Source organism: Symphalangus syndactylus, chromosome 6 (assembly GCF_028878055.3).
Source record: "Symphalangus syndactylus isolate Jambi chromosome 6, NHGRI_mSymSyn1-v2.1_pri, whole genome shotgun sequence".
NCBI classification, from domain to species: domain Eukaryota; kingdom Metazoa; phylum Chordata; class Mammalia; order Primates; family Hylobatidae; genus Symphalangus; species Symphalangus syndactylus.
The window spans coordinates 121,212,545-121,226,667 of NC_072428.2; the positions used below are offsets into that span (position 1 = coordinate 121,212,545).

Here is a 14,123-nt window from a genome sequence, read left to right on the forward strand (position 1 = left end):
TAGTGGGTCAATAAATCAGTGTATATTAGTTCATTCTCACACTGCTATAAAGAACTACCTGAGACCGGATAATTTATAAATAAAATTGGTTTAATTGACTCACAGTTCTGCATGGCTGGGGAGGCCTCAGGAAACTTAAAATCAGGGTGGAAGGTGAAGGAGAAGCAAGCACCTTCTTCACAAGGCAGCAGGAGAGAGAAAGCCAGAAAGGGAACTGCCAAACACTTTTAAACCCTCAGATCTCGTGAGAACTCCCTCACTATCATGAGAACAGCATGGGGGAAACTGCCTCCATGATCCAATCACCTCCCACCAGGCTTCTCCCCCGACACGTGGGGATTACAATTTGAGATGACATTTGGTTGGAAACACAGAGCCAGACCATATCACAGTGTCATTCACTAGACCTGGTTAGGAAAAGTTTTGTTGGATCTGCATTTTTATAGTCTCAGCAGTCTTATTCCCATTCTGTTGTTGTTCTGCTTGTTCCTTCTGCTCTAAATTTAAATTCATGTCCCCTGAGAGAAGGAAATGTGTACATTGTGAAACTGTAAAACATCTCTGCCTAAGAGATGTATGGAAGCCAAGAGAAGAGGCAGAAAGGGATGAGTTCAGATCACAGGGCTGGAAGGAAAAGGAGGGTCTGGAGGTGAAAGGGAGAAGGCCTCTGAAGTCTTTTAAAATAGTTTCAAATATCCCTTTGTTTACTTCTTGAATGAAGGCGATTTTTTCTTTCAGGATGTCTTTTAGAAGTTTTTAGGTGCCAGTGGAAGTCAGTCTCCTATTTACATGTCTGGCTCTAAAACCAGCTCTTTCCAATGGTGTGCACAAATAAATTACTTTGGATATATCAAAAGATCCCCATTTTTGGTCATTGTTGCCTGTGATCATTCCAGGTTAGATGGGTCTACTTTCCCAGATACTACAAGACAGTACCCCATAAATCGTATATGTAATTCCAGCAGGTATTTCTAAAAAGAGTGTTCAGGCTTTGAACACTCTTATTAATGATTTCTCATAATTCAGGAACTTTTCAAAAGTGACCAAAGCCAGAATGTGTTTACGATCAAAGTGCGGCATGTTTTGGACTGTCTCTAATTGTCAGATGGCAGCAGAGTCCTCAAGGATAAGGACAATTGGATTGTCTCTGATTGTCAGATGGCAGCAGAGTCCTCAAGGTATGGGGGACCAGACCCTCTTATTACGTCCACCTGGAAGAGCAAAAGGGGTATACATTTCAGTTAGGAACTAACAGGAATTGGTTAAAATTAAAGACTAATTCAGAATTTTCAAGCGGTAGTAAACAACTGCTATCTCAAATGCATACAATATAAAATGAAACCACTGGTGCCTAACTGCCAGTTCTTTCACTCAAACCTCTGCTGTGAGACAGAGGTGAAAAAAACTTGACCCAAACCCTTGGTTCTGAGGCAGAGGCAGAAAAACCATGACCTGCACCTCTGCTGTAAGACAGAGGGGGAAAAAAGGCAGTTCCCTGCAGAGCTCTATACCCGAATCTTCCGTCCAAAGACAGAGACCGAAGCCCTCACACTTAAAGAAACGGTTTGAAAAACAGCCCAAATAAAGTCTAGACCTTCAACCCAAGAGTGAGAGGTCCAAATACAGGAGAACTCACCTGAGACACCTGATGGGACTTCTGAAGGAGGAGAGTTCACACTGGTACCATGTGCTGCTTTCGGAGAGAAACACCAGGTGGTTGGGGGGAGTCACTCTGAATCCTGCTGACTTACTCCAGATGTTTTACCTAAAAGGAAGAAGCGGAGGCAAAATTAATATAAGTTGGGAGTTTATCTGGGCCAAGCTTGATGACTGCAACCTGGGAACATAGATTCAAGTTGTCTTGAATATGCACTCTGAGTAGCAGCAGTTACAAGTGGATTTTTAAAGGGAAAGATGAGGCAGTGCCTGAGTTATTTACCAAGAATTTACATTAAAATAAATCAAGCTACTGATTGGCTATGCATTATGAAACTATAGGATGTGGGTTACAATGCAGCATTAATTAGTAGGTAAATGTTTAGCTTCTGTGGCAATAGTAAGCAGTTTCAAGAGACAAATACACAGCTCAAAAGTGGGGGAGAAGGACAGCACTGCTGTTTCACTTTAATGCCTCTCTGGGCCTCATAATTTAAAAGGATTTGCATTCCTCAGATAAAGTTCTTTTCTTAACATTTAAACAAATTTTCGTCTCAGTATCATAATATAGCTGTCTGTATTTATGTTAACATAGGAATGCTTTAAATTATTTTACCATTTATAAAATTTGTGATGCAGGAAAGCCATGCTATCCTGGGTCTTTACCTTCTGAGTAGCAATTATACCTCAGGCATACACGTTTGTAGTCTGAGAAGTGCTGGCATTTTTTTTTCCTTTGCAACTCAGAAGTCTCTAATTCAAGTTCTCTTTTAGCATTATTCATTCATTCTTTGATAAATATTTACTGAACATCTTCTATTTGCTAGACACATCAACAGGACTGAGGATACAACTGTGAACAAGATATGTATGACTCTTATCTTCATGGGAGCTATCATTTAGAAAGAGGAAAAAAGAGGAAATTAAAATATATTGTGCTGTGTGCTAAGAGAAAGAAGGAAACTTAGAGTGCTAAGAGAAATGTAAAAAATGTTACCTATCCTGTGTTAGCTTGCATAGGAAAAAAAAAAAAATGAAGACAACTGTCACCTAATCCCAAAGCAGGTGATGAAGAAAGATTTTCGGCCAGACGCAGTGGCTCATACCTGTAATCCCAGCACTTTGGGAGGCCAGGCCGAGGCAGGAGGATCGCTTGAGCCCAGGAGTTCAAGACCAGCCTGGGCAACAGAGTGAAACCCTGTGCCTGTAAGAAAAGTAGCTTGGTGTGGTGATGTCTGCCTGTGGTCCCACCTACATGGGAGGCTGAGGCAGGATGATCCTTTAAGCCCAGGAGGTCAAGGCTGCAGTGAGCCATGTTCATGTGACTGCACTCTATCCTGGGTGACAGTCAGAGTGAGACCCTGTCTCAAAAAAAAAAAAAAAAATTCCAGGACCAAATAGTCTACAGTATGAGCTGGAGTTAGCCAGGTAAAGAATGGGAAAGAATATTCCATGCCTGGCTTGGAGTAAGCCCTGGAGGCTAGAGAGAACAAGGACTCTATGGGAACAAATTCAGTGTGCTAGTTAGTGGGCAAATGTCAAAAGCGCAAAGGAGAAAGAGGGGGTGGGGGCGAGGGAAGCTGGAGAGAAAAATCAAGGCAGGTTATGAAGGGCCTCTGTTAAACAGTTTAGAAGGGGATTGAAAGTCACCAAAAGGATTTAAGCTTAAGAAGAACTAATTAGTAAGTGTTTTTTAAAAAGATTGCTCAGGAACTATGTCTGGAAAAGAACAAGGACTTGACTTACCTTAAGGTAAGAAGTAGAGTTATAAAATCTGGGGCCCAAAGGAATTGGAGTGAGTTAATTCCTCCCCTTTAAAGTGTCTATTTTCTTCAAAGATAACCACTATATCATCTCTGGGGCTAACATTCTCTGGCCCTTTCCCACTGTCTCTGGCAGCTCCCAACCCAAGTCACTATAGTTATAGCATTCCCTTAAGGAACACATACTTTTCCAACCTGCTGCAACACAGAAAGCACATGTAATTTTTTATTTTATTGTATTTTGTTTGTTTTTCTGAGACAGAATTTTACTCTGTTGCCCAGGCTGGAGTGCAGTGGTGTGATCTTGGCTCACTGCAACCTCCGCCCTCCTGGGTTCAAGTGATTCTTGTGCCTCGGCCTCCCAAGTAGCTGAGATTATAGGTGTATGTCACCACACGCAGCTAACTTTTGTATTTCTAGTAGAGACAGGGTTTCACCATGTTGGCCACGCTGGTTTCGAACTCCTGACCTCAGGTGATCCACCTGCCTCGGCCTCCCAAAGTGCTGGGATTACAAGTGTGAGCCACCATGCCTGGCCAAGCACATGTAATTTTAAAGATGAACATACTTGTGGCCTTTATTTAATTTTGTTATTTTAGAGATGGGGGTCTTGCTATGTTGCCCAGGCTGGTCTCAAACTCCTGGGCTCAAGTGATCCTCCCACCTGGACCTCCCAAAGTGCTGGGATTACAGGTGTGAGCCACCGTGCCCAGCCTGGCCTTCCTATCTGGCTTTTTTGATTTGATATCCTAGTAGAGCCCACTATTAAAATTTCCACCTATAGAAACAGGAAGTCAGGAAAGGACTGGAGGGAATTTCGGCAGGTTAATGATTACAACGGGAAGAGAATACAATTATTGAAGTGTTTTGACTCACTTGGTGATTTCCTGCGAAACTCTTTGCTTGAATTTTTCCACTCTTCAGGTGAAGATAATGACACCGTCCAGGCTTTCAGGAGTCCAACCTCTTAGACAATAAGCGACATACTCTTTGGTAACTGCAGTGGCTAAGCCAAGGAATAAATATGCATAACTACGACAAACAGGTACTTGATGAGAACATTATCTAAAGCTGCCAGATATTTAGACCAAGTGCTCCTTTTGTTATATAAGAAGCTGGTATGATGTCCATATAGTTTTCAGGGCTGCTGTTCCCTCTAAGAAGAAGGAACAGTCTTTTTCCTGAACTACTCTCTCTCTGAACTTTTAGGCTACAATTATGTCAGTTCAAAGTGGGCAGATTTGCCAACTGAAAAAATGATGACACGCAGCTTCCCAACTCTGTGAGGACTTTTCAGGTCTGTGGGTGAACGTCATTCCCGAGCAAACCAGTGCCACAAGATTAGTGGGATGCGGCTCGCAAGAAATGTTTACTATGAAGGGCATCACAGACTGCACACCAAACGGTAGGTGGACACGGGACCATTTCCTTTTCCTGTCTCCATCTGACTCTGGAAAGCGGGGACAAGACATTTAAAACCAGGACCACTCCAGGAGGACAGCACATTAGCTACTGCCCTCCAGCTCCCTTCAGTGTTGTTTCCGTAAAGGACTTATACACTGGCGAGGGCGGTGGCTTCCAAAAGCGCACAGGCGTCCCTTTTCCAACTTGGTCTTCTTATTTTCCCTTCCTGCTCCGTAACTACAAGTGTTTCTGTTCGTAATCATCTTAGCTTGTCCTTACCTCTGCTTGTAAGAAAAGTCCTGTGCGCCATTCCCCTCCAAGCCCCACGGAAGAGCCTGGAAAGCGCTTACACCTCAGACCCAGTGTCGCTCAGCCGTCAAGGAGCGAGCAACGTGGGAAACCCTGAGATAGGACATTGGCCCGGCGCTGGGCCCGGGTAACGATGCGGGGCAGAGAGCGCGGGCGCCTGGGAAGAGCGGCGGCCCCTTTAAGAGCAGGCCACGCCCCCTCTCCTCCTACCGTTCGCGGCCAGCGGTCGGTGGCGGCTGCTACGGTGCTGACAAGATGGCGGCTGGCGGAGCTGTCGCTGCGGCGCCCGAGTGCCGGCTTCTCCCCTACGCGCTACACAAGTGGAGCTCCTTTTCTTCCACCTACCTTCCCGAGTAAGTGCCGGGCCCTGAGCTCGTGCTGCCCCACTCTTCTGCGTCAGCACGGTTGGGCCAGGGGTGCAATGGAGGGCAGCCGAGCCGAGAGGCCCAGGCGGGGCCTGCGGAGGGGGACGTGCGGCCTCCGGGGTCTTAGTTCAGCTGCTGAGAGCGTTGCTCGGCCCCGCTTGGGAAGGGGTTACGGTCCTGAGAGCTAGCTCAGGGAGAAGGGGCGAGGTATGCGGCGGATCCGGGGCGCGCACAGGAGAACCGGAAGCCCAGTGGTTCTGCGCTTGGGATTTCGGGGTTGAGGTTGAGGAGGGCTTGGGGGGCGGGCGGCTCTGGGAGGTGGGGCAGGAATCCGAGCCTGCGGGGCCCGGCCCGCGGGCAAACTACCCTGAATGTCTGAGGTCCTCCGAGATGGTCGGCCTCGGGGGCGGTTCAGTCGATTGCTGCCGGGACAAAGTGTAAAGCCGAGGAGTGTCTATTCCAGAGTGGGGTCATTAAAAGTGGTTAGCTCTAGAGTAGTGTTAAAAGTCACGGAAGGCTGAAAAGTTGTGGAATCCATCTGAATCCTAGCAGGCGGGGAGAAGTTGTAGGATTGGCAGATGTTGTCTTTAATGCCTGGAAGTTCTGAAAAAGATAGGGAGTGGGAAGGAGGGACGTTACCGAAGAATTTCAGTATTACGGCTCATTAGAAGATGGGTTTGTATAGACACAGACCCGTTTCCCGATCCGGAAACTCAAACATAGAAAAATCTGGCTTTAATGAATTTGATTTTCAACACCGGCTTTGTCTTGATCCCTGATTTAGGTGTTAAAAAAGAGTTCAGTTGCGTTGTTAGGTTTTTGTTGTTGTTGTTGTTGTTGTTTTCTCTAGCAAATTCCTTCTGAAATGCTGAAAATACTCTTACATAGTATCTTATTTATCTTTGGCTTATCTTTGAAAGGAGGAGCAGATCTAACTCCAATTTTACATGCTAGTGGAGAAACTGGCTTAGTAAAGGCTTAAGATCTGTGCAGATCCTGAAGAAAAGTGCTAGTTGTCCCTCTAACCATCTCACAGGACCGAAACGATTTTATGAACAAAACAAATTAGTGAATAATATATTTTACTGAATATTTTACTAAACAAAAAAGTGACTGGATCTGTGAAGCATACTCAAGTAAGTTTTCCACCTATATTTGAGAAATTCTTCACATTTATCCAAATTTGATTTCACTGGTTATATCAATGAAGAATCTCAAAATGGAGCTGCAACTGGAAGAATCTGTCATGACTGCCAGCCTCCCATTTTATTCACCAGGTCAAGAGTTGGCATTCAGTAGGATCTGGCCCAATGAAGGGTGCCAAGTGACCTGTGGTTTGATCTGGCCTGCGTAGCCTATTCATGGCCATATCCCTGATTGATGCTGAAACCCAACTTTCAATTTGAGAGTGAGCCAGGTAAACATTCCAGCCATGTAGTTGGAGTTGAAATGTGGCCCTGTGTACTTGACCTCTGATACTCTGGGTTATCATGTTCTTGGATCTGAAGTTATTCAGCTTTTTTCTATACCCAGGCTACGATTATGGACAGTTGGGAATTGGTGTGGCATTGTTTGATCTAACTGTAGAGACATTTTTCTGGTCTTGAATTAGCCTATTTCCAGGATGTCACTCCTTAAATTTTTGATATAGGCCTGAGGCTTGGATAACACAAGTACCATCCGCGTTATCTGTTGTATAGACATTTTAAGAAAGTACATTTCAAGCAGGAAATGATTTAGTGGGATGGCAACTTTAATCTTTTGTGTCTTGTTACCCTCGCCCCTGGTTTGCAGTGGGCAGAACACTAGTTTTGGAGTTAGAAAGCAACAATTTGAGATTGGAGAAATACATTGCTGCAATTTTCTCAAGTACGTACATAAAATAGTATTTAATACATACGTAACTTTCATACACTTCCACTTACTATATCTTATTTAATCCTTATGACATTCTGTTGACAAATGCAGTATAATTTGTATTTAAAGTAAAGTGTTAGAAGAGTAATCTAAGCTTTTTTCTTTGAAGGAGTATAGTTGAGGATTATGGAGCTTGAGTTGGAGAATATTGTGTCTGCTGGGTTGGTGTGTGCCATGCCTAAATTATAAAACTCTTGGCTCTGAACTTCTATAAGCAAGCAAAGATATTACTCCTCTGTGTGACAGAAGATGTAAGAAAGGGCTTGACTTTACTTACCTTTGCCCTAAAATCCCCTCTAGCAGCAATAGCTATATCTTTACTGGCAGTGGAAACCATATTAAGGTACTTCTTAAACAGGTCTCATTTTAGGTTAGAGACATTTGTTGAAATTGTCCACAAAGTGGCAAATATTTGTTGACATAGATCTAAGCATTTCGAGGTGGCAGTAATAAATCAGTAACAAAAATGGTAAACATTTATGATGTGCGGCCCATTTGCTAGGCTCTCTTATGAACATTTTTAAGTGTATCAATTCATTTAATCCTTACCACAATCCCAAGAGGAATCTCCATTTGCCAGATGTTGGAAGCAGGTAGGGAGAAGTTTAAACTTGCCTAAGGTCACACAGCTAGATGGAGCCAGAATTTGAATCAAGTCAGGCTTCACAGTCTGTGTCTTTATAGTGTTTTACTGCTTCTGCACAAAGGTATATATAGTACAGGAAATCAGAACTTTAAAAGAGCTCTTGTATTAAAGGCACTTACATTTTAGTTGTGTAAAGAAATGTGAAGTCATTAAAAAAATTGAACAATTTTATCTCTATTTTCTTTCTAAGGACTTAGAATTTTTTCCCGTTCTTCCAGAGGCAGAAAAAACAAATATTTCCCCTTTCAACTCTTTTTAATTTATTTGAACTTTAAAAATGTTAAAGCAGATTCAGTTATAGGGAACACATTTTTACTTTGAGACTAAAAAAAGGCCTTTTATTTTTGTCTGCTTAGAGATTGCCTGTATTTTACTTTTTTCTGAAATTTACACCTAATTTAAGAATTAAATACACTTACTTAAATAATTCATAGAATTACATATACTCTTATACATAAGAATATTTTGTAAACTGCTAATCCCTGTACTCAAATCTTTATTTTTGTACCTAATAATGATGCTAGTTACAATTTATTGAGCACCTAATACATGCAAGATGCTTTTTGTATACAGTTTTGTTTAATTCTTGGCACATACCTGTAAGATAGATTTATATATATATATATATATATATATATATATATATATATATGTTTTGCAGAGGATGAAACTGAAGTCCATACAGGGTAAGTAGCTTGCCCAGGGTCATATAGTTTTCCAGAGGCTTGACAGGTTTTCTGACTTAAAAACTATTGCATTGTGACTCTAAAAACAGTCACCACTTATTGAGTACCTTCTATTCTTCAGGCACTGTACTGAGCATTTAGCATGTGTTCTTTGATATAGTCTTCACAAAAACCCTATGAGATAAATATTATTCTATTTTAGAGCTAGGAAAAGTGAGATTCAGAGAGGTAAGTTAACTTGCCCAGGTCTAAGAGTTGAAAGTGTAAGGGACAGGGCAGGGTGGCTTACACCTGTAATCCCTGCACTTTGGGAGGCCAAGGCAGGAGGATCACTTGTGCCCACGAGTTTGAGACCAGCATGGGCAACACAGTGGGACCCCATCTGCAATAATAATAATGATGATGAGGAAGAAAATGTAGGTGATAAGGTTCTCATCTTGGGCCTTTGACTTCTGTTACGAAAGCTGTTCATTATTGTATATGGCTGTTGTATATGTCTAATTGAAATTACAGAAAAGAAGTGCTCTAAGGTTAGAACAGCAAGAGGGAAAAATAGATTTTATCTTGATGTTTAAAATTTTAGTATACTCATATGAGAACTGGGAGAAACTTTGAAAGTATTTTTTACATATTAGGTAATTTCATTGGTATAGAATGATTCTTGTTTACATATTGTTGAATGACTTAGATAATTTAGATGATAAAATCTGATAGATTTTTAAGTGTGTTTACCTTTTTCCTGTTCGTCTTATTACTTAAAATCAAATAGTACTTAAAATAGCACTGTGTGTCAACATGTGATTGATTCATGGTTCAGAGTACAAGTGTTATGATTTGACAACTAGAATAGAAGGTGAATTTATTTCAACTCTTTTCAAAACTAATTTTAAAATTTCACATTTAAAAATGAATATATAGGCTAGGCACGGTGGCTCATGCCTGTAATCCTAGCACTTTGGGAGGCTGAGGCAGGACCATCACTTGAGACCAGGAGTTTGAGACCAGCCTGGGCAACATACCCCATCTCTACTAAAGAAAAAATATATAAAAATATTTATATATTTTTATTACATAAAATATATATGCATAGTTATATATTATTACGTTAAAAATATGTAAATGTATATATATACTTTTCTTTCCTCTTTGTTTCTACAAAAGAAAAAGACAGCATCTCAACACCCCATGTCTAAGAAAGAAAAAAATAGACACTTTTTATATAATATATATTAAAATATATTTTATATATATTTTAATATATATTAAAATATATTTTATATATATTTTAATATATATTTTGATGTAAAAAATGCTCTGTTTATTATGGAATATTTGTAAAATATGGAACCACAGAAACAAAATTTAAATTACCCTTGATATCACTACCTAAAGATAACTAGTCACCCTTTAAATACTGTTTATTATCATTCCAGGTCTTTTACTGTAGATGTATGTATTTTTCAATTTACTGTTGTCCTCTGTTTGCTGTTCTGTATTTGCTTTTTCCTCCTTAACATATAATAAATACTTCCTTATGTTATTAAATATTCTTCTATATATATATATATTTTTTAAAGGGACAGGGTCTTGCTCTGTCACCCATGCTGGAGTACAGTGGCATGATCATAGTTCACTGCAGCCTCGACCTCCTGGGCTCAAGCGATCCTCCAGCCTCAGTTTCTCAAGTAGCTGGGACTACAGGCACATGCCATCACGCCTGGCTAATTTTTTTTTTTTTTTAGAGGGAGTCTCGCTCTGTCACCCAGACTGGAATTTAGTGGCACCATCTCGGCTCACTGCAAACTCTGCCTCCTGGGTTCAAGCAATTCTCGTGCCTCAGCCTCCTGAGTAGCTGGTATTACAGGCGTGCACCACCACGTCTGGTTAATTTTTGTATTTTTGGTAGAGACAGGGTTTCACCATGTTGGCCAGGCTGGTCTTGAACTCCTACCTCAAATGATCCACTTGCTTCGGCCTCCCTAAGTGCTGGGATTACAGGCATGAGCCACCATGCCCAGCCAACCGTGCCTGGCTAATTTTTTAAATTTTTTGTAGAAATGGGATCCCACTATGTTGCCCAGGCTGGTCCCAGCTTCTGGGCTCAAGTGATCCTCCCATCTCAGTGCCCCAAAGTGCTGGGATTGTAGGTGTGAGCCACTGTGCCCAGCCAAAATTTATTTATTATGGTTACATTATATTCCATGTAATGACTTTATGTCATTTTGTTTAATTGGTCCCCTGTTATTAGACATTTAGGCTTTGTGGTTTTATTTTATTTTCATTTGTGTTTCTTGTTGTTTGACCGTTATGAGTCATGAGGTAGTTTTGCTTTACAGAAATTTTTTTTTTTTTTTTTTTTTTTTTTTTTTGAGACAGAGTTTCGCTCTTGTTGCCCAGGCTGGAGTGCAATGGCGCAGTCTCGGCTCACCGCAACCTCCGCCTCCCGGGTTCAAGCGATTCTCCTACCTCAGCCTCGCGAGTAGCTGGGATTACAGGCATGTGCCACCATACCCAGCTAATTTTTTGTATTTTTAGTAGAGACGGGGTTTCTCCATGTTGGTCAGGCTGGTCTCGAACTCCTGGCCTCAGGTGGTCCGCCCACCTCGGCCTCCCAAAGTGTTGGGATTACAGCCACCGTGCCCAGCCTGGAAAAAAATTTTGAACTCATTGGTGATAAATTCCTAGATGTTGAGTTGCTGGATTAAAGATATCAGTTTATTTTCCTTCTCTCTTTGTGGACTACTCTGAGTTCATTTTGGCATTATCCTTGGTAATTTGGAAGAAAACATGTTTAAATCAGAGACAGGTCCGTAGAGATGTCTAGAGGATGCTTATATAATTCAAAAGTGATAATGCTCCCAATAACTTTTTTGTTTCTTCCTCCTGTATCCCTTTACTTTAGCTTTTAAGTGAATTTTGATTTTATTAATCACATATAGTTGAAAAATAGAATATATTCATTGTGTATTTGGTGTACAGATAATGGTGGTTATGCAAATGGATTTGAGATCTTGTTACAATAATTCTGTAGGCTCCTGCAACCCAGAATTTGTGAACCACTAGTTTGGAGGCATGCAACTCCCAGGAGACTGGATACTATTATGCCCTTCGTTTTTTTCCTTTTCTCCTTATCTTAAACTGAGATTTAAGGACACTGGCCTTGCTTGGGAACCTTACTGGCCACTGAAAGTTCTGTGTTTTTCAGTCTGGGACTCTTAGAACTTCAGAAAAATAAAAACACTCAGGATGGAAGAAATGTACTCAGGACGAGAATTTGAGTCTACAGAGCTGATTCCTAGAATTAGATATTTGTGACTTTTGGCAAGTTATGATTCTTTTCTGAGCATCAGTTTCTTGTGTAGAAATAGTTTTTTTTTTTTTTTTTTTTTTTTTTGAGACGGAGTCTCGCTCTTTCACCCAGGCTGGAGTGCAGTGGCGCGATCTCGGCTCACTGCAGGCTCCGCCCCCCGGGGTTCACGCCATTCTCCTGCCTCAGCCTCCCTTGTAGCTGGGACTACAGGCGCCTGCCACCTCGCCCGGCCAGTTTTTTGTATTTTTAGTAGAGACGGGGTTTCACCGTGTTAGCCAGGATGGTCTCGATCTCCTGACCTCGTGATCCGCCCGCCTCGGCCTCCCAAAGTGCTGGGATTACAGGCGTGAGCCACCGCGCCCGGCAGAAATAGTTTTTATCTTGATCAAATGTTGAGAGGTTTCTGTACAATTTTTGGGGCAGATGGGTAAATGGTTCTATTATTTGCATTAACTTTTAGGTAAATATTTAAATAGGTTTTTAATAAATGATTTTTGGCCTGATACAAAGACTTTGTGATGTTTTACATGTAGATAAGATACATTTCAGCCACTTGTGGCAATGAGTTTGCTGTATTTCAGTCATTCAAAAATCGTTTTTGGAAATATGAAAGATTTTCTAGACTTTAATTTTAGAGATACAGCTATTTATAGACATTTTAATATGTATAAAATGTTTCAAAGAATGTACAGTTGAGAATTTAGAGATCCCTAATTACTGTTTGTTTATAATATCATTTGTCAGAAATCTCTGATAAGGGACAATAGAGTAGAAAATTTATAAAATTTCTAGATCTTTATAGGTTCAATCTTAGGATAGTTGATCCGGGTATCTTCTCTACTACCGGATTTCCCAGGGCTTGTTTTGTGAATGGCTGGTTCTGTAGATTGTTGCTTATTAAGGGATGGTCAGGTAAAGTTCTGAGAAGTCCAGCAGTATTAAAATCTATTAATATGGGGGACTTTTGAAGAAAATATTTTTTAACATCTTTGCACATTGGGGAGATGTTTCAGTTAGAAAATTTTTTTTTGTTTGTTTAATGAGAACTTCATGACTTGGTTACGAGTATTTGTAAAAATCTGTGAAGTCAAAGTAACATTCTGTAGAATACTGTGTACGTATATTTATACTGTAGATAAACAAAGATATTGTTTGTTTAATGGGTTTTGCTTATGATGAAGTGTTACTTATTAAGATTAATCCATGTTTAAAAAAGTATACAAAGAGAAAGAAAATATCATAGTCATTATCTAGTAATAATTTAAGTAGTCTAATATAAATCTGTCCTTAAAAAAGTTGTTGAATGGCAGCTAATTAGATTGAAGTACCCTAACATAACTTATATTTTGAATTGGTTGTTAATAATAATTGGAAAACTAGGCTATGTTTAGTCCTAAGACTGTAGGGTTTCCTCTCAACACATTTTAGCTGTATCCCACAAGTTTTGGTATGTTACATGTTCATTATCATTTATGCAGAAATGTTTTTCAAATTTTATTTTGGCTTATTCTTTGACCTGTAGGTTTGTTTTTTTTTAACAAATGTATTTCTTACTTTTTGAACATTTGGGGATTTGCTAGTTATCTTTCTGTTACTAATTTCTTAATTTCACTATGATTGGAGAACACACTGAATAGTTTCAGACCTTTATTGATACTTATTTTATGGCTCAGCATTTTTATAAACGTTTATGTACCCTTGAAAAGACTATGCATTCTGCTGTTAACTACTGTCTTCTATGTACTTTGTTAAGTTCAAGTTTGTAAATTGTGTTATTGTGTTGTTCAAATCTTCTCTATCCTTACTGAATTTTTTTTTGCCTTTTTTTTTCTATTAATACAGAGAGAGGTGTCTTGAGGTTAAGTGTTAAATGTGTCTTACTGTGATTGTGCATTTGTATATTTCTCTTTTTAGTTCTATAAAGAACTAAACTGTATGCTTTATGTATTTTGAAGTCATATTACTAGGCACATACAAACTTATGTTTCTTGTACATTGGCTCTTTATCATTATAACATGTCCCTTTTTATCTCTAATAACACTTGTCTCTCACCTCAAAGTCTTCTT

General features: G+C 40.2%; 1 protein-coding gene across 5 annotated transcripts in view; it reads left to right on the forward strand.

The window, feature by feature from the left end:
* The window catches only part of MKLN1 (muskelin 1), a 397,154-nt gene that overhangs the window by 216,376 nt on the left and 166,655 nt on the right, over positions 1-14,123 (forward strand). For 3 of the 5 annotated variants that reach the window (XM_063641641.1, XM_063641640.1, XM_055284048.2), the window contains exon 1: positions 5,068-5,485. The exons of 1 other annotated variant lie outside the window; for it this stretch is intronic. In XM_063641641.1, coding sequence (XP_063497711.1) covers positions 5,388-5,485 — 98 coding nt within the window. In that variant the 5' untranslated portion in view covers positions 5,068-5,387. Of the gene's footprint in view, positions 1-4,866; positions 5,486-14,123 lie in introns of those variants that run through there. One more of the 5 variants, XM_055284046.2, reaches the window with a different exon arrangement.